At 40.0% G+C, this 21,708-nt stretch overlaps 1 protein-coding gene and 1 pseudogene across 10 annotated transcripts in view; one reads left to right on the top strand and one right to left on the bottom strand.

The window, feature by feature from the left end:
• LOC309482478 (NLR family CARD domain-containing protein 3-like) overlaps positions 1-21,708 on the top strand; it is a 199,886-nt pseudogene that overhangs the window by 132,882 nt on the left and 45,296 nt on the right. The window lies entirely within an intron of this gene.
• LOC309482550 (putative nuclease HARBI1) lies at positions 17,094-20,600 on the bottom strand. Of its 9 annotated transcripts, XM_082148020.1 has the most exons (10): positions 20,229-20,600; positions 19,006-19,182; positions 18,854-18,915; positions 18,685-18,771; positions 18,556-18,597; positions 18,314-18,487; positions 18,199-18,234; positions 17,546-18,100; positions 17,361-17,476; positions 17,126-17,264 (listed from the first exon to the last, which is right to left on the bottom strand). In XM_082148020.1, the coding sequence occupies exons 1-7, from the start codon at positions 20,230-20,232 to the stop codon at positions 18,199-18,201; spliced, it is 582 nt and encodes a 193-aa protein (XP_082004146.1). In that variant the 5' UTR covers positions 20,233-20,600; the 3' UTR covers positions 17,126-17,264; positions 17,361-17,476; positions 17,546-18,100. The 9 variants fall into 9 exon arrangements, with proteins under 9 accessions (XP_082004139.1, XP_082004143.1, XP_082004142.1 ...); XM_082148021.1 differs by adding an exon at positions 19,270-19,306 and having other exon boundaries at positions 17,546-18,487; XM_082148018.1 differs by having other exon boundaries at positions 17,125-17,264; positions 17,546-18,487.

Raw genomic sequence — 21,708 nt, 5'->3', positions numbered from 1 at the left:
AAACTTTTGACCGGTAGTGTAGCCTACATACATCTAATGAATGAAATTGGAGTGTTTAGTCATTGACAAAGCTTCAAAAAAAGGTGTTTTGAGCACAAATTAGTGCATAAAAGGTCACCAAAATGAAGTATTTGAACCTCATAATTAAATACAAAAGGAGGAGAAAACCTGCAAAAAGGTCCACTTTTTGAAAAAAAGAACCCCCCCTTTCAATAGGTTGGCTACGGACCTGTGGTTCATGGGTTCACAGAGAGTTAATTCTCTAAGCCCTGCGTAAAACACACACAAACAAGCATTACAAAAAGCACAAATGATGCAGACACGTCATATTTACTGGTAGATTATATGTAATAAATGCCACTGATGAAAACATGTGCAGTGTGTTTATAAAGATTGATCATTATAGATGTTTGGTCATACAGTGACACAGGTTTGACCAGCAGGAGTTCGCCAGCGTGTTTCTGTAACAGGTATTAATTATAACTTGTGTTTTAATTAAAATTCACACAAAATCCAAATTTTTCTGCTTCATATGCATGTAAGAAAAGAAAAGAAAATGTATTTATGTCTTTATGAGTTTTTTTTATTATTTAAATTTTATTTTTATTTTTTAAAGACACTTTATTCAGCAGTTGCACAGTTTACAGGAACGTTCATCTCCATTATAAAAATAACATATTGTGCAGTTTCCAACATTGCAGGTGTTTTAACATAAACAAAACATAAACAAAAGACTCACATCATCACATTTTGCCAGGGGAAGTACGGATTTACAAAAAAATATCAAATTGTTTACACACATTCACAGTTTTTGTTGCCTTTTGATTAAGAGAATACTTAATCGTGTTGACATATTGCTTGACCTCAATGTTAAAAGCAATAAAAGATGTTTTGGAATGCACAAACTTACATTTATGAATGTAAAGTTTTGCCAAGAGAATAATGAGATGAAAGTTTCATTAGGCCTAGTCTTAGTTCTGCTGAGGTCATAAAGGCCAAAAAGAACATCCTTCCAAAACAACTTGAAATCTTTCTCAATTTTTTCTGCAATAAAATGACAAATGTCAGACCAGAAACTTTGGACAAAAGGGCAGTGCCAAAACAAATGAGTAACTGTTTCAATACTCATAGAGCAGAAAGTGCACATTACATCAATGTCTTTTTAAATTTTTTTAACAATATGATCATTAGACGGGTAAAACTTATTAATTATTTTAAATGATATTTCTCTAATTTTGTTGGTCAGCAAATATCGGTTGGGTAAGAGCCAGACCTTCTTCCAGTCAATGTTTTGCACAAATTTATTCCAGTATGGAACCACATATGGGACTGTGATAATATCTGTTTTGAACAGGGATCTAATTAGTTTATTGTTCTTACCATTGTTACAAGAAAAACAAATCTTACCAACTGAAGTGTCAGTCAGTGATAACAAAGTTAGTTGTTGTGTGTCCAATCTTGGTTGAGCTCTATATAACATGCAGACACCAGAAGAAATTGCTCCAAAGACTTTGGCATAATCTCTATGGAGCTTATAATATGACAAAATGATTTGAATTTGAATTGTGTAAATTTGAATTATTTGCAAGTGTAATCTAACTAAATTGAATTTTAGGTGGTAGTTTAAATAGTTCTGAATTTGATTTTTTTTAAACGAATATTGAACGTTTGAAATTGAACAAATTGAAATGTTTTTATGGCTGAATTTTATAGACATGTATTTTCAAACAGCTAGTTTTTTTTGTTCTGAATTCGTATAGTGCAAATATTCAGTTTAAAAAAATACAGATTCAAGTTTTCAAGATGAAGAAATTCGGAACTTCAAATTCAGTTTTCTAAAATTCAAGTTCAAAAATTCAAGTTCAAAAATTCAGATCTTACAGAAAGTAGGTCACAGGTCATCCACAGGGAAGAGTAAAGGATCTCAGATAAGTCGAACAGAGCATTTTGGCTGCAGTGCAGTAGTTTTCTGCCGCAAACGCGGTGGTGGTTCAAGAGAATCTGTGTATCTTTCGTTCAGTCGTTTTTTTATTTAATATTAAGAGTAGAAAAATGAGAAAACAGCTTGAGTATTAGATTTCTTCTAATATTCTAGTAATAATAGTCCGCTGTTGCACGGAGCTTACAAAACGCGTGTAATGCAACTATAGGCTACATTTAATTTTCTCATCAAACAACTAGACTAACGAATGGCTCGGCACAACAGAAGAGCCTAGACAGGGCTTTCTCTCTGTGTAGACCAGCAGTTGGTCTGAATTTGCCTATTTTCTCGACTGTATAGGCTAAGTCACGTTTTATCATGAAACACGCTCTGATTTATTCCAAAGTGACTCAGGCATATATAATGCATTTAACGTTAAATAATCTAAACTAGATTAAACTTGTTGACTTTCAAAAGTAGGCGCGCCAAGAAGGCTATTCTCTGTATTTTGGTTCATTTTTGGTGAGCGCCACGAGACGCGCTAAAGCAGCGCATCATGTTGTTTTATTTATTTTTCAATGGCATGATATTTTGTAGTCATTTTTAATGTACACAAATAAAAATATACATTTTACTGTTTCGGATGATGTCATATCATCTGTATGACTAAGTTATTTCCCAGCAGTGGAACAAATCCAAGAGATGGCGCTCGCGCATCGCGCTCTCACACAACATAGTAGGATATCAGTTCTGGCGTTGCTTCATATCGCAGACTGTTCATTATCAAACACAGTCAACCAAACATATAAAAAGTTATTCTGCATAATTTAATTGGTCTGTTGTACAATATGAAGGGCAAGCTGTGCCACACACAGTCCTGCTCCAAACATTTCCCTTGCTGTGAAGACGCTGATTTAGCCTATACGTGTATTTTGGGACTCGACTGAAGTATGACGCCTTTTTATTTGTATTATAATATAATATATTAAAATACATAATCTTCTGAGTTTTATGATGTAGGCCTTGTGTGTTTTATTAAAATGTATTATAATTTACATCTCAAAAGGATGCGCTTTGTGCATTCTCTGACATTATATTTATTTATTTAATTAATATTGAGTATCAATTGATGTTAAACAAAACGGTGTGTTATTTTCTCTGGCAACTAAACTTTCAAAAAACAAACAAACAAAAAAAAAACTTCCAAAGCAAAGCCATTGTGCGTTCTCTCCTCGCTCCGCAGCTTTTCCACACAGATTTTGAGAACTGGCCAGCTAAAAAAAATAGGCCAAAGAAGTAGACTAACGGCTAGTGTCCGGGAGATGCGAGGTACGTTCATATTTATAAATAAACATAACTGATTTTGTCTACACCTAAATACATTTCCTAATAATAACAGTGATTAAGCCCAAATGTGGGTGGGTTTTTTGCCCAAATGGTCTCCACTCTATGCATTTTGTAATAATACAGCAACATTTTTTAACTGACCGTATTTGCCAGAAAATAAGTCGCATGCACATGAGTGCAAGTCACACCGGATCATGTTGAGAGAGAAAGGCGTCATCATTTTTTTATATTTTTTTTATATTAGCCTATTCAGCAATAGTGTAAAAGACCTGTAAATAAAATACAACATTTACATGATAAACACTATTAACATGTAGGCTATGTGTTGCCTATTTTACTTTCCCTTATGACAAATGAATGCAGAAAACAACAAGAAGGAAAAATAAGTATGTAGGCCAGGCTATAATAAAATAATATATAGGCTACAGACTATAAAAATAGCCTATATTGTGCCCTTTATAAACGCCAAGCCTAAACAAATTTATTTAAATCGAAACGGTCGCGCATCTCTCATTCAGTCAAAAGTTTTCATTGCAATGTAACATGTGGATGCTAACTATTAATATAAAGAAGGCGTCATACTTCAGTCGAGTCCCAAAATACACGTATAGGCTAAATCAGCGTCTTCACAGCAAGGGAAATGTTTGGAGTAGGACTGTGTGTGGCACAGCTTGCCCTTTATATTGTACAACAGACCAATTAAATTATGCAGAATAACTTTTTATATGTTTGGTTGACTGTGTTTCATTTTGATAATGAACAGTCTGCGATATGAAGCAACGCCAGAACTGATATCCTACTATGTTGTGTGAGAGCGCGATGCGCGAGCGCCATCACTTGGATTTGTTCCACTGCTGGGAAATAACTTAATACTCTGTTATTTAGTCATACAGATGATATGACATCATCTGAAACAGTCAAATGTATATTTTTATTTGTGTACATTAAAAATGACTACACAATATCATGCCATTGAAAAATAAATAAAACAACATGATGCGCTGCTTTAGCGCGTCTCGTGGCGCTCACCAAAAATGAACCAAAATACAGAGAATAGCCTTCTTGGCGCGCCTACTTTTGAAAGTCAACAAGTTTAATCTAGTTTAGATTATTTAACGTTAAATGTATTATGTTTCCTCCTAATGTATTTATATAGACAATTCGATATTTGCACATAGAGGAAAACACTCATACACGTTTGGCTGGTTCACTCACTTCTTCTGAACTGTTTTTATTACAACCGAGAACTCCGTCAATTACAGAACACTACTGCGACCTAGTGGTCACCTTCATATAGCACAACATTAGCTACATATATAACATTTCCTCCCCACTAAGATAGAATGTGCCTTTAACACAATATATATATATTTGTACAGTTTTTTTTTTTTTTTTTCATCAAAATAAAACTCAGGAGTTATCTATTTCTGTATACTTGCATGTTGAAAACAATATGACCCACAACTCAGACTGTACTACCACATTCTGTGAACTAATCACTGTTTACTCATCACGGAAACGTACTGGTGGTTTTCTGAATCTCTCAGGATAACGTTTCACAGTCTCTGTTGCCTGTGCATATTCCGTAGGGGGTAGTTCAACGGACGGGTGTGTTTTTGATGATTCGGAAATCTCAGGAATTTGATTATCATTCTTTCCATGTGGCGGTGTATTAAGGTGCAGTGTGGTGCAACTATCACTATGAGGTAGTACCACCTGCGGACTTACAGGAAGGTTCACTTCAATCTGCTGAGGCTCTGAATCTGGCCGTGTCAGCATCTGGTCCACATGGCGTTTCCAAACCCCTGGTGATCCCACCTTTACCTTGTACGACACCGGTCCTGTCTTTTCCATAACAACACCTTGTGCCCACTTTTCCTCCCCTTTCCTATAATCACGCACCAGAACTGACTCCCCAACATCAAACTGTCTGGCCCTAGAGTGGCGTTGGCGTCGCTGTTGTTGGGCATCCTGTGACTGGTGTACTGCTCCAGCAACACTGGGTTTCAGACAATCCAATCGAGAGCGCAGTCTGCGTCCGAGGAACAACATAGCCGGCGTTTCTTTCGTTGTTGCATGAGGGGTGTTTCGGTATGTCAGAAGAAACGCATCAAGTCTCTGACGCACACGTGCCGTGCCTTTGGACGCTTTTAAGGCATGCTTGAACGTCTGCACAAACCGTTCGGCCAAGCCATTGGTGGCAGGATGGTATGGCGCTGAGCGGATGTGTTTGACTCCATTGGCCTTCAGAAATGCACTGAATTCTTCAGCACAGAATTGCGGTCCATTGTCGCTCACAAGGATATGTGGAACGCCATAGTGACTAAAAAGGCCCCTGAGCACTTGAATGGTCATGCTGGCCGTTGTGCTGTCCATAATATGCACCTCCGGCCACTTAGAATGTGCATCCACAACGACCAGGTACATATGTCCTTCAAATGGACCCGCAAAGTCCACATGTATCCTTTCCCATGGACTAGAGGGCCACATCCAAGGGTGTAGAGGTGCTAGCCCAGGCTCTTTTTGTACATTCTGACAGGAGTGGCAAGATTTAGCTTGGAGCTCAACTTGAGAGTCTATGCCGGGCCACCAAACATAACTACGGGCCAAGCTCTTCATCCTCACTACGCCTGGATGTGCGGAGTGAAGCTCTTCCAGAACTCGGGGGCGCAGTTTTGGTGGCACGACCACTCTCACACCCCACATGAGGCATCCCTGCTGTATTGTGAGATCAAGCTTACGCAGCAGGTAGGGTGACAGTTCTTCACCTGCGCCCTGCGCAGCTGGAAACCGACCAGTTGAGACCATCTCTAAGACACGTGACAAAGTGGGGTCAGACAAGGTGTCCCGTCTGATCTCGGTGCTACTGACTGGTAATGTGTCCAACTGCGATGTGTAGAATACCTCTACTGCGCCCAACTTCTCTTTATGAGTGTAGGAGAGTGGTAAACGTGAAAGTCCATCAGCATTTGCGTGTAATGCACCTTTCCGGTATTGAATGGTGTAATCATGCGCTGACAAAAGGAGCGACCAACGCTGCATTCGGGCTGCAGCCATTGACGGGGTACTTTTCAATGGGCTCAGGATGGAGGTCAGTGGACGATGGTCAGTGAGTAAGGTGAACTTATTACCATAGAGGTACTGGTGGAACTTGCGTACTCCGAAAACTATCGCTAGCGCCTCCTTCTCGATCTGAGCGTAGTTTTGTTCCGCCTTGCTGAGAGTTCGAGATGCATAGGCTATTGGTCTTTCCTCACCATCAGGCATGACGTGCGAGAGCACAGCTCCGACCCCATACGGCGACGCATCACAAGCGAGGCGGAGGGGCAGCTTAGGGTTGTAATGGGTCAATACTTCCTGCGATACTAGTAGCGCTTTAGATGTCTGGAACGCTGACTCACAGGCTGACGTCCACTGCCATTTCTTCCCTTTATTTAGCAGTTCATTCAGTGGTTTCATGACAGTGGCTAAGTCGGGAATGAAACGTCCGTAATAGTTTAGCATTCCAAGGAACGAACGTAGCTGACTGACATCGCCTGGCGCTGGTGCGTCCACAATAGCACGCACCTTCTCTGGTGACTTGTGGAGTCCAGCTGCGTCAATGATATGGCCCAAGTATTCCACAGACTCCTGGAAAAACAGACACTTCTCCGACTTGAGATGCAGGCCTTGTTCCTCTAGCCTGCCCAGAACTGCATCCAGAGTTTTTAGGTGAGTCTGTTCGTCAGGACCACTGATAAGGATGTCATCCAGATAACAGTGTGTGTACGGCAGTCCGAGAAGCACTTGGTCCATTGCCTTCTGAAATAAGGCAGGTGATGAGGCTACTCCAAATGGTAACCGGTTGAAACGAAACAGCCCTTTTTGTGTGGAGATAGTCAACAGCTCCCTAGACTTCTCTTCTACCTCCATCTGTAGATAGGCGTTTGATAAGTCTAGTTTACTAAAGCGTTGGCCTCCTGCTAGAGAGGCAAAAAGGTCCTCAATACGTGGAATTGGATACTTATCCACGCACAGAGCTGGGTTGAGAGTGACCTTGAAATCTCCACAAAGTCTCACAGTGCCATCCTTTTTGCTGACAGGCACCACGGGCGTGGCCCAGTCACTATGCTCCACTGGTGAGATCACCCCAAGCTCAGTCAGTCGTTTTAGTTCAGCCTCAACTCGAGGTCTAAGAGCATATGGCACATTACGTGGTGGACAGAATTTGGGTACACTGTTAGGTTTAATAGTCAATGTGGCCTTAATTGACTTCATTGTGCCTAGATTTTCAGAGAACACAGATGAGTGTCTTTTTAACACTGCCTCCAAGTTATCTTTCTCACTTTGCTCAATTGCATGCACAGTCTTTAAGTCTTTCCAGTTCAGTTTAATCACTCTCAGCCACTCTCTACCAAAGAGTGCGGGTGCATCCACTTTAACTACATACAAGGGCAAATCAGCACATTGCTTATTTAACTTTACTTGCACCTTAATGACCCCTTCTGGCGCCAAAGGCTCACCAGTATATGTCTTGAGCATAACATCAGTAGGTTGCAATGGCAGTTGACCCAGCGTGCTTTTGTACTGTTCCCAAGGAATCAACGACACAGCAGCCCCAGTATCCAATTCCATCTCCATTTTCTTTCCATTTACTACAGGCAGCACTGAGATTCGTGAATATTTCCCTTTTTGCGACATGGAATACAGTCCCAACTCACAGTCAGTGTCAGATTTATTTTCCTCACTTTCATTTTCATCTCCTCTTGCATCAACATGAGAAATTCTCTTCTTTCTATCTTTTACATTGCGCTTGAATGCATTACCTTTCTGTTCAGGTTTTTCCACTTTCTGTTTCCATTCTCTGCCATGGCTGCTTTTGGCTTTGCTCTTACACATGTGCTTTGTGTGGCCTTTTTTTCCACACTGGTGACAATCACGCTCTTTGTACCAGCAGTCCTCATCAGTATGATTTATTTTCCCGCAACGGCGGCATTTATGGGAAAACACCGCGTTCACTTTGAGCGAGCCACTTAACTGCTGCACGTCGCACGCTGCCGTCTCTGCAGATACAGCGTAATCGACTGCTTTCTGAAATGTGAGATCTTTCTCCGTTAACAGGCGCTTCTGCACAGTTTCACTTTTAAGTCCACAAACAAATCTGTCCCTAAGTGCGTCTTCCAAGTAAGCACCAAACTCGCAATGTTCCGAAAGTTTTTTTAGTACCGCAACATACTGTGCAACTGTTTCCCCTTCCCCCTGATTTCTCTTGTGAAATCGGAATCTCTCCGCGATCACGAGCGGCTTTGGAGAAAAATGAGCCTGCAACGCTCTCACAATATCATCATAATCCATATCTCCAGGCTTGTCAGGAGCAACCAGACTTCTTAGTAGTCCATATGTTTTTGATCCTAGCACACTAAGCAGCACCGGCACTTTCTTTGTGTCACTAATCTCATTAGCCAAGATGTAATGTTCGAAACGTTCAATATACGTTGCCCATTGCTCACCGGTCTCCTCAAAGGGATCCATATGTCCGATTATTCCAGCCATGATGTGTCTGCTTCTGGTGGCTTGCACTATAACGTTAGATTCTTCGGAAGCAGACCGACTCATCACTACACTAGCTCACTAGCTAGATATTTTCAGCGTGGTTGTTCTTTTTATGTCCAAACTTGACAAACACCGGCTGTTCATTCGCCGATGCCATGAAAAGTCTTCAAGACTACACAACTCGTCGCCAATTTATATTATGTTTCCTCCTAATGTATTTATATAGACAATTCGATATTTGCACATAGAGGAAAACACTCATACACGTTTGGCTGGTTCACTCACTTCTTCTGAACTGTTTTTATTACAACCGAGAACTCCGTCAATTACAGAACACTACTGCGACCTAGTGGTCACCTTCATATAGCACAACATTAGCTACATATATAACAAAATGCATTATATATGCCTGAGTCACTTTGGAATAAATCACAGCGTGTTTCATGATAAAACGTGACTTAGCCTATACAGTCGAGAAAATAGGCAAATTCAGACCAACTGCTGGTCTACACAGAGAGAAAGCCCTGTCTAGGCTCTTCTGTTGTGCCGAGCCATTCGTTAGTCTAGTTGTTTGATGAGAAAATTAAATGTAGCCTATAGTTGCATTACACGCGTTTTGTAAGCTCCGTGCAACAGCGGACTATTATTACTAGAATATTAGAAGAAATCTAATACTCAAGCTGTTTTCTCATTTTTCTACTCTTAATATTAAATAAAAAAACGACTGAACGAAAGATACACAGATTCTCTTGAACCACCACCGCGTTTGCGGCAGAAAACTACTGCACTGCAGCCAAAATGCTCTGTTCGACTTATCTGAGATCCTTTACTCTTCCCTGTGGATGACCTGTGACCTACTTTCTGTAAGATCTGAATTTTTGAACTTGAATTTTTGAACTTGAATTTTAGAAAACTGAATTTGAAGTTCCGAATTTCTTCATCTTGAAAACTTGAATCTGTATTTTTTTAAACTGAATATTTGCACTATACGAATTCAGAACAAAAAAAACTAGCTGTTTGAAAATACATGTCTATAAAATTCAGCCATAAAAACATTTCAATTTGTTCAATTTCAAACGTTCAATATTCGTTTAAAAAAAATCAAATTCAGAACTATTTAAACTACCACCTAAAATTCAATTTAGTTAGATTACACTTGCAAATAATTCAAATTTACACAATTCAAATTCAAATCATTTTGTCATATTATAAGCTCCATAAATCTCCAGGAGACCCTTACAAGAGTAAAGACAACCATCCCTGTTAAATAATTGGTCAACAAAAATAATGTTATTATTAAACCAGTAATCAATAAATAAAGATTTGTGTTTAAAGCAACACTATGTAACTTTTCAACCTTCATAATATATTTCCAAGATCCTTGTGATGGTACATCAACTTACAATAGGTTGAATGACACGTCTGCCATATCGCTTTTACTGGCACTATGTAACTTCGGTGTTCGGGTAGTAACCAGAGCACAAAAAGAACTACAAAATTCGACTGCTTTACGGCATACGTCACTTCCCCCACCACTTCCTCAGATTTGGACGTGAGAGGCCAACCAGCGTTTGTTTTTGGCTTTCGTGCGTATGTTTTTGTCATGGGGGCTGTTTACAACTGGCCACTTCATGCGTTTTCTCAGATCGGATAGCTATCCGATCGTGAAAAGTCCAGGTTTAAATGCCCTCCGAAACGCATTTGAGACGGATTTGAATCATAGGCGGAGTTTGACATTCGAGCCAGGGGGGGCAAAAAAAAAAAAAAAAAATCATTGTAGCAGCTGGGACCTATAGAAGCTTGTTTCCGCCACTGAATAATAAATAAATAATAATAATTGCGACCCCTATAAAGTCGCAAAATGGGAGATATAAAGTCAGAATTGCGTGATATAAAGTCGCAATTGCGTGTTTTAAAGTCAGAATTGTGAGATATAAACTATTCTGAGGTAAAAAAAAAAAAAAAAAATCCGTCTTTTTTTCCCTTAGAATTGGAGTTTTTATCTCACAATTGCGACATCTCGCAATTCTGACTTTATTTCTCAGAGGTATAAAGTCAGAATTGCGTGAAATAAAGTCGCAATTGCGTGTTATAAAGTCAGAATTGCGTGATATAAAGTCGCAATTGCGAGAAAAAAAGTCAGAATTCTGACTTTATAACACGCAAAGCGACTTTATTTCACGCAATTCTGACTTTATATCTCTGAGAAATAAAGTCAGAATTGCGAGATGTTGCAATTGTGAGATAAAAAGTCTCAATTATCTTTTAAAATGTTTTATTTTGTGGCGGAAACAAGCTTCCATAGGGACCTGCATGGCCTATCAATGGGGGAACTCAGCACTACTAGCACATACTGTATGGACAAAACAAACATGCTAAATAAACACATATTTATTTTTAACCCAAGAAAAAACAGTACAACAATACAATCATATTTGTAAACAGGTAGAACTTCGGCACTTGACTTCGCATCGCATCTTCGTTCGGACACAATTAGGATCAATGAAATGTGGACCACTTTTGCACTGTTAAAATATTATCTTCAACCAAAACGAAAAGATTTTTAAGGGTTTTCTTTCCTTTTTTCAAAACACATTGTGGCAATGAGAGTGATTAAAAAACAAGTTATATTTCGCATTTTGTTGTACTTCATGAAACATTTAAAACATTTTGAGAGGGAAAAATGAACACAATTCTCTCCACTTTTGAAACATATTGAACAGCATATTGAAAACAGTGTGTTGAGTTTCTCCAGCTTAAGCAGTTATTTGGCAGAGAAATAAAACTTACAGACCTAGACATTGTCCAGACTAGTGCAACAGTAATTTTCGTTTTTTGCGTCCTGCATATGCGTCGATAATGGTCTCAGGTGAGAGCATAGGGGTGAGAGCTTAGCCTTAATGTCGCTTTCGATGTTAAGTCACATGACCCAGAGCCCCGAATTTTATTTATTTTTTTACTAAAGCAGTAGGCCTATATGAAATCAGATGTATTACCTACCACCATTTAGTTGTTTTGTGTTATTTAAAATATTTATAATATATCTTTTTTTTTAAACAATGCAATTACATTTTTTTTGGGGAAAAAATGCAATTACCTGTTTGAATCCGATCCCTCAAACCACTTCAGGAGGAGATCTGAGACGCATTCCAGACGAAACTGGACAAGTGTAAATGCATATGGTTGTTGAAACCACATATGTAAATTGTACTCCTCCCAAAAATGCTAAAAAAATAAATTAAAAAAACGTGTGAGAGCGTTGTACAGGCTATATGTTATATCAGAGACAATTTATATAAGAGACATGCCACTTCCTCAATCCTCAATACAACTATATAAGGAAAACCCGTAACGGCAAAGATGGCGGTTGTATGCACATGTCCCGCCCCTCCCGCTGAAAAGCCAATCATCTGCTTTTAACAGTCAAGCCGGGAAACATTTAAGCCTATCGTCTGGTTCCACTGACGCATGCGCACAGTTGAGGTTTTGCGACAGCGGAGACGATTTGGCGACAGCGAGTTGTGGTGTGTACAAGATCAGATGGAATCCACATGGAAGAGAGTGATAACGCGAAAATAAAGCATTTTATATCGACCACAAATATGTTACCTTACATTCTAAGTAAAAGACACAAAATATGTCTTATTTGATCGGTGAGTAATGTAGATGAACTGCTGCGCATGTGACACTGACAGGGCGCATATTTAACTGAAAGAACAAGCAGAGAGAGAGAGCCCAGGTCTCTCTCTCTCTCTCTCTCTCTCTCTCTCTCTCTCTCTCTCTCTCTCTCTCTTCGGAGCCAGGCGAAAGTGTAAACTACTAGACTTCACCGTCTCCAAATTAAGCGCTGTCTTGCTCTCTCTCCCTCGCACATATTAATCAAAATAAAACAACATGATGGTAAAAGGTCGGAAGACCAAAGTTTCATGTGGAGCATTCGGAGATATTTTTTCCTGAATTACCGCTGGGTGTGAATTGTGCTAAAATACGTTGCCTTATCTTCTCTGAAATGCGTTCCGCACATTCAGCTGACATAAAATGACTCTCTAAATAAACGAAAAAACCTATCCAGTGATGTAATGTTTTCTGTGTTGACACTAACCTTGTGGGATGTCCATGTCCTAACTGCTGGGATAATCACACAACCGTATGACACGTCCAGTTCCCGAACTAATGACTCCTTTGAACCGATTCATTTAAATGAATAGTTAAAACAACTGATCTATACAATACATTGTTATTACTGATAGAGTGCAAACCTGCTTATATTAAAATAAGGGAGAACAATATTGACATTGAATATTGCACAACACCGGCATTCTGGATAGAGACGTAAATGAAGTTGGTGTCGTGAACCCTTGTGCATGCGTAGTAAAGTATAACCTGCGGGGGAAAAGGCGTTTTAAACCTTATTTTGGGGCAAAGTCATCAAACTTTTTCAGCGATTTTTATCATATTTTACTGCTGTTTCTATACATGCAGTTTTTATGTCCCGGTGACCAGTGAAAGTGCAGTTCTGACTCTCTGCCCATTCATTTAGATAGGAGCCTGGTCTTGTTAGTCTGAAATAGCTGCCCGGAGGCGTTGCCAAGATGGCGGCCGAGTGGCACGACTTGCCTAATGGCGCGTTTCCACCGAGTGGTACGGTACGGTACGGGTCGGGTCTGTTAACCATGATCTGGCTAGCGTTTCCACTGCCAACAGTACCCTTACTTGATAGGCGTGGTGTTTCGATCGACGTCATTTTCGCGTGAAGAAGAACATAGTAAACTACAATGGATGACATATACAGCAGATCTTGTTCTTGCTCCTCGACATGTTTGTCACAAGAAGACAAGCGCCGACATTAGGCTTTTCTCAATATCAAGTACGCAAAGTTTGTACTTGCCATGTGCGACTCCTACATGCAAATGGTACAGCGCGTTCTTAAAAGCGTCACTCAGCTCGCGATCTGCTACTCCGGTTATCTCTGTTACTCTGTATGTACATTTTAAGCAACAATAAAACGAAATATGTTATAAAACACTACTCTGCCTCTTCCGTTTTCATTTAAATAAATTAAACATTATAGGGACACAAATGTGGTTCATGCGCAACGCATATTGATTATTCACAGCACGTTATACGTTATTCTATTTATAACAAAACGAAATTTAAAACACAACCCTAACGTTACCTCTTTTCGTTTAAATACAAAAAATAATTACACATATTACAGGCAATATATGCATTTGTACAAATGTTGCAATAAACATCAGTGATAATCTTGTAATAAGAAAATGACAAGAAACCATATTTCTTTTTGTAAAATTTCAGTTTTATCAATAATAGCCAATATAAAAGTTTAAGTAAAAGGTACAAGAAGCTATACAATAAGAAATAAAGCAAACAATTCAGTCAAATGTCCAAATGCTGCGCTCTAGTCTAACATTACAACAGTAAAGTTAAATACAAATAGCCTATAATATGAAACTAAACTTAGCCCTCAGCCAAAACGATTGACAGGGAAAGAATTATATATTCACGAGACCAAAGATCGCCCGTTAGGTCTGCACAAGACGAATTATATATTCACGAGACCAAAGATCGCCCGTTAGGTCTACACAAGACGAATTATATCTCAAGTTTAACCACTACCGTCGGAGTCATCGGCGAACGTCAGAAGAACTATAGCCGAGGAAAGGCTCATCCAGCCGGGAAACATGAGCGCCGAGCGCCCGCTGATCGCATGGATCTCACAACCGGGGAAAAACAAATCATCTTTATAAATAAACCACAGATTTGAGCTTTAAACAACTACATTCTCGCCTGAAAAACTCTTAAAATTACATTTCGTGACACAGTTACAGTAGTATTATATTAAACTGTATATTAAAAAATGGCGCTTCTTATGTTGTCATTCCCCTCGTAGCACGCGCAAGTGACGATTCTCTGTCAACCAATCAACGTCCTGCAGTGAGTCTAGCTCCACCTTTTAGTACCGTACCACTGTGCTAGGTACCCCAACAGAAGGGCACCCAAAAAGTGGTACGGTACGGTTCGGCTTTTTGGTACCATTCTCAACTTTTGGCAGTGGAAACGCAAATAAAAGGGTACCGACCCGTACCGTACCGTACCGCTCGGTGGAAACGCGCCATAAAAGGACTTTGGTTATATCCAGATATGACGACGCGCTGGAACACGCATCACCGCAGATGAGCAACTGCATCAAGCCAACGTGCAAACTATTGCAAATCAAAGTGAAAGTAAGTCGCAGACGCTTAACACACAATCTTCATCATTAAAAGTAAAGAAACGAAATGATCTTACCAGGGCTGTTACTGCTCTCTCTTATTGTGGTCTTTGATTTAGAAATTTTAGCTGATGATCTATAAAATGCAGCTCATGTCTGTTGCTTTCGGTGACGTGCACTCCATTAAATCTGCATAACGTTATAGCGCGAGAATTGAAGATCGAATTTAAATCCGTTTCGCAAAAATACATTTATGTGACCAGGTGTAAATGGAATCGTTTTGATAAATCAGATAGCTATGCCTCACGAATTAGTTTGCCAGCTGAACTCAGGTGTTGTGAGGTGTATTTATCACGTAGTCCTGAGGGATATCAGACGACGCTGTTGACGTTGATTCCTGCGATTATCATGAGAACAGGGGCTCGTTCTTCGTACGTTGCTTATTACATCCGAGATCAAATGACACATCCAAGATGATATCATCGTGCTAATCATGATCTGGCTAACTCGGTTCTTCGAACACACCTGGGGCCTGTTGCACAAAACTAGGATAAGGGATTAAGCCAGGATATCTTGGTGATCCTGGCTCAATTGATCCGTAATCCGGTTGCACTAAAGCTGGATAGGGGGCAGGAGGATATGTTATGGTATAAATTACCATGGAGATTTATTCTGTGGAGCTAGCCTGCTCCAGACCAGGCTAAATTCCAGGATCTATTTAATCTCATCCCTAATGTCAGTCAGCAGTCACCACAAATGGAAACCAATAGTTATTTCACTGCTCACTATATACATTGTTATCACATATAACTAGACCCACTGTCATTATTTAAACGTTTGTGATCATTAATTTCAATCATTTTGGATAAATAATGATTTTTAGATGATGTTGCTATCATTAGATAATTTACAGTTTCCCATAGACTATAAGGCTATATATAAAATGATAGAATATTAGGGCCACAGAGGGAAAAAAAGACAAGTCATAATATTGTAACCAGTTGTTTTAAAGGAGGACAGTTGTTAAAATGACAGATGTGGGGCATTTCGTGAAATTGTACTTCAGTATGGTTTCATAAACAAAGACATGCTGATGTGCCAGAATATTAAGTATCACATTGTCATAAGTATCAAAACTGTAAAAAGAATATGTAGCTTTTCTGCAGAAAGAACCAGCCTCATAAATGTATGACTTTATCCTTTTTCCTCAGTGTGGCCCTAGTACTCTGTCATATAAACAAATACACATTCCATATGAATATAAAAACACAATGTGTAACATTATGTTCCTTTATTGAATAAGGACAAAACAAAGCAGGTAAACCATCAGCTCCTTTCGAAACTGAAGTCACAGTGACTCGACAAGATGGAAAGCACAGAATCAAAGCATATTATACAAAATGATACATACACATTCAAAGGTCTGTATATAACGCACCCTGCATGTCTGCACACTAAAATAAATGCAGGACAAATCCATACACATCAACTGAACAGACAAATGAATGGATGCAGTAGCCTCCCTGCAGCCTTGTATTACACACAGTATACCGCACAAACATCATAAGAGGCCAAATTCGTAAAAAAACGAACCCAAAAAAACCCAAATTCCTCTGCCACCGCAGGACATATTTAACCAAAATTGAAAGCACAAATACTAACTAAAATAATTCAACACATATTGGTCCCTCAGCAGCCGACCAGTCGTCATCAGGGAAGATTGCCGGATTGTCCCAGTCCATGGCTGGTGACACTCTGGGGGCCCTCTCCTTCCTCAGGCAGGCCACATTGTGGAGGACAGCACAAGCCACAGTAATATCACATGCCCTAACAGGGCTGACCCTTAATTTGTGAAGGCAGTGAAAGCGTGCCTTCAGGAGGCCAAAGGTCATTTCAACTCTGGCCCTGGTCCTGGCATGGGCATGGTTGTAGGCCTGCTGTGCTTCCTGGGGGTCTGTGAAAGGTGTCAGGAGACAAGGCTGGCAGCCATACCCCCTGTCTCCCAGCAACACACCAGAGAATTCACCTGTCAACACAAAATCTCATCATTACTACCTCATAAACACAGTGATATTCTTGACACAGCCATGATGGTTATAAATAGGGGTTGTGTGGCTTACCTTGTGATAGGCACTGATAGATTTCAGAGGCCCGAAAGAGTCTGGAGTCATGGACTGAGCCAGGCCATTTTGCCACAACATTGCTGATCACACAGTCAGCATTGCAGACCATCTGAAATCATAAGATGAGGAATATTACACCAATCAATGCACATCACTGGCAATGCAGAGTGTTCGTCAATGGACAATATCAAAAAGTTATGTTCACCTGAACATTAATGCTGTGAAAGGATTTCCTATTCACAAAATCGGCCTCATGGGCACCTGAGGGGGCTTTTATCCTTATGTGTGTGCAGTCCACTGCACCAATGACATTGGGGAAACCTGTCACACAAAGTAATGAGTATCCTACTATGTGTTAACAGTTGTCCTGTAATTTGTAGATCCTCTTACCTGCAATCCTATAGAACTCCTCTTTGATGTCACAGAGTCTTCTGTGGCCAGGGAAGGAGATGAAGACATCTGCTAATGCTTTGATAGCCAGACACACACTCCTTATTGTGCGGCAAATTGTGGCCTTGTTCAGCTGTTCTGCATCCCCCACTGAGTACAGGAAGGCTCCACTAGCAAAAAAGCGCAAGGCCACACAAACCATTTGCTCCACACTCAGTGCATGGCTCCGTGCAGTGCGGTGCTTAATCCTGGGACCCAGTAGTCTGCATAGATACCTGATGCCATCTGCAGAAAACCTGTATCTTTCATATAGATGGTCATCAGGGAAGGCCAGTGGGTCCAACCGGTCCCTGAAGACCCTTTCTCGCCTGAAGGCTCTCCTCAGCACAAGTGCTTCTTCATCCACCACATCTCGCAAGAATGGGCATGCCATTGTCAGAGCAGAAAGGAACACACAATTTTGGGCCTTCATATAGGCTAGTGGCCACACCTGGTGCTGGGGGGGTGGGCAAAAGAGGCCGGTGCCTTATAACGATGACTTGGTTGTACTGATTGCTGGGAAAATAAAAAAAACCTTAGAAAGATGCCACCGTCCTGTGTGCTCACAATAAGAGCTCATATGTCATGGCTCACTTGACTTTACGAGAATATACCTAATTTTTATTTTGAGCTGTGTCATCTTCTTGGAGCTGGGGGAGGAAAGAAAAATAATGATTAATACATTTGTGTTACAGTTAGCATACAGTGTACATTGAAGGCATATCTCACCTCCCTCTCAAGTTTTTTTATTTCAAGGTCCAGTTTCCTAATTGTCCTCTTTTTTATTTCGGACTCCAGTGCAAGATTTTCCATCTTTTTCTTCTTGTACTGAATGTCTATGTCTGCCAGTTCTATTTGGCGCCGGAGGTGGTTGCCATACAACTTTCTGATAGCTTGTGAGCTCTGTGAACACAATACAATTAGCGCAGCTGGAATTTGGCAGGATGTGGTGTCCTTTTATTAATACGCACTATGTTGCCAGGCTGGTTTTCCCACTGTATAGCATCTGGGTCCTGTAAAAGAAATTAGATTTTTTGATTTTGATGAGGACTCCTCACCATTGTAGAGTAAATAGTACTTTCACAGTCTTAACATGATACCTCATGCCTTCTGGAATCCAGAGAGATGGTCTCCTCCTCATCATCGTCTCCATCATGTGCTGTTGCTGCTGCACTGGGGCTTTCACCCTATCACATTTAATCGGATTCATATTGAAGCTAGTAGACAAGACATGCCAGGCCTACAGTATGCCTTTGATGGAGTACTCACTGGATCAGCATCGTCTGGTGCTTGTGCTGGTGGCTCTAACAGGAACACAGTGCTGCCAGACACTGCAAGGCAATAGGTAAACCAAAGTCAGACAGTCCAAATTGATTCAATATGAATGTGGTTGTATCCCATGTAGAGATGGAAGGACATACCTTGAATGAAGCGGGTGGCATCTTGGGAGGAACCTATGCTCGTCTCTTTCCCCCCAGGGATCCCCTCTAAGACGGGCCTGCCTTTATTTAGCTCCAAGGCCATGTCCTCTGCTGGGGTAAGGTCAGCCTTTGGTGACCCACCACCCGTGCCTTGTCTGTGGGTATTCTTTTTCACTGCTAAAACAGTACAGACAATGTGTGAGCAGGCACCTTCTGGGTACAATATATGCTTGTGCTTTGTTAAATATTAGTCAGGGACCATACCATTCTGCAGAATGTTCTTGTATTTGATTTTGACCTGCTACCATGTCCGTTTTGGCCCGTTCATGTTTAATCTACATCACACACACACACACACACACACACACACACACACACACACACACACAGTTTGTCTTGTTTTCAGTAAAAATATAAAAAAAAAAAAAAATCTTAAATAAAGATGTTTTTTCTTGATTTGCTAAATGACCTAGCAAAATAAGTATAGTTTAGACCAAAAATATAAACTTTAAGTAAATGTGTGCTTAAAACAAGCAAAAAAATTAAAAATCTGTCAATATAATAAGAAAAATTTTCTTGAAATAAGTTTACTTTTTCCATAAACACTTAATTTTAGAAAAGTTCTCTTGTTTCACTGGCAGGTTTTTTTGCTTATTTTCCTAGGTAATTTTGCTCAAGAAAATATTTAAGATTTTTTTTAATATTTTTTTTTTTTACTGAAAACAAGACAAAAATACTAAGTAAGAAAGACATTTTTGCAGTGCAGTGAGCAACCGACCTTGGGTCCTTTGAAAGGCGCTATATAAATTAAAGTGATTATTATTATAGCTCATCTATTTATTCAATTAAATTTTATTTATATAGCACTTTTCACAATTGTTTCATTCTGTCAAAGCAGCTTTACATTAATAAAAGCAGGAGAAACACAAAAAAAAAAAACGGTGGACAACATAAGAAGCAGAGTACAACGGCTAAGATTAAACCGTACTGAGCGTAGTAACGTTAAATAATAATGTAAGGCTTTAATAATAATTTATCATAGCTTTATAGTGTGATGGAGTTACTTTACACAATTTCACTCATATCTGCAGTGCATTTCAATTAAAAATTTAACCGTTTCATAATTACAGTACAACTGCGTTTTTGGAGATGTGAATTAAATATTTGAATTGTAATTGTGATGTTTCAGCGGAGCGGTGAGTGTGTAATTGTGCACTACTTACGCATTCAGGCGGTCTGCAATACTTTGCCACGCTTTTTCTCTTTGCTTTATCACTGTGGCGGTGTTGCCTTTCTTCTTAATTATATCTTTTACCTCCTCGTATGCCTCCATGAGGATTTGTGCTTCCGACGGGGAAAAGTACGCGGCTCTAGTTGCCATGGTAAATCAGTTCATCTGTGATCTGTGGCGGGGTCTATTTGAGTGAGCCGTGAGCGCGCACCTATCCAGGATTGGTTTCACCTGGCTTAATGAATCCGTGTCTGCTCATCCTGGCTTGGTCTTTGTGCAACCAATTAAGCCTGGACGCACATGTTTTGGCTTCATTGAGCTCAGCTGAGTCATTTATCCCGGATGTCTTAATTCTACTTTTGTGCAACAGGGCTGCGTTCAGCCCCGGCAAAACGTTGCACAACGTTTTTTAAACAGAAACGGTGATGCGTTGAACACACTGTTCTGATGACGCAAGAGTTGCAACTATGGCAGCTGAGAAGGCTCATTCTTTGTGTTCTTTGTGAAGAATTTTCTGAGCCTGATGAAGTCGGTATAAATATGTGTTTAATACTACAAAATATGCCCGATGTTACAGTTACTGCACTTGCTGCCCAGAACAAAAGAGAACATCCCAGTGGAGTGAAGGGATTGCTGAAACTGAAGCACACATCTTACCTAATTCAGACTAAAACACATCTATTTAGCCTCACATACTGACTTTATTTGTAGGTCATACTGTTTTAATACCCTGTATTTTCTTTCTCATTTTTAGGAAAAGCACTTAATTACCATTGTTTATTTCTATATCAAATGTCATACACTTGCAATGAAGCTAAAAATATAAACAACTACATCATTATGTTGATATCCTATATTTTTTACAATAAAACTTTCGACAAACATGTCTTCTAATATCCTCAGTTGTTGCGTATGCCGAGCTGCATCGAACACATTTGTAAATTACTTTTCTTGAACCCATTGTGCGAGTTCACTTTAATACCCCGTGTTTTATATACATGTTGCTGCTGATTGGACTGCAGTTCTGACACACCCACCAAACAAGAGAAAACGTATCTCAAACTCCGTTGCACACCGGTGCACGCCGCTTCCAGGAAACATGACGTTCAACCCGGAAACCGTAGCAAAACGTTGCGCACCGTTTTGAACTTGAACGTGCCCCAGGCCTCTGTTGTTTATGATTAGTATAGCTGGATTGAGTTATCTGAGATAACTGCGCGTTCATGCGCTGGCTTAAAAGGGGATATGTATCGATAGTAGAAACATTGATCAGCAACGCTGCTATTGGCTGCTCAGCGTGGCCAAAGAGCGCGCTCAGTTTTTCTCCTCAGCAGAGCAAGAACTAATAGTCAAAGTTTATTCGGAATTTTAATGTTTAATCAAAACGCCAGGGAACACCTCAAAGTCTGCAAAAGCCAGGAGAGAGGGCTGGCAAAAAGTAGCAGACAATTTAAATCCGTTAGAAGTGGCCA

Source organism: Leuciscus leuciscus (genome assembly GCF_965113295.1).
Source record: "Leuciscus leuciscus genome assembly, chromosome: 19".
Classification (NCBI taxonomy): domain Eukaryota; kingdom Metazoa; phylum Chordata; class Actinopteri; order Cypriniformes; family Leuciscidae; genus Leuciscus; species Leuciscus leuciscus.
This window is presented reverse-complemented; position numbering and strand designations above follow the sequence as displayed.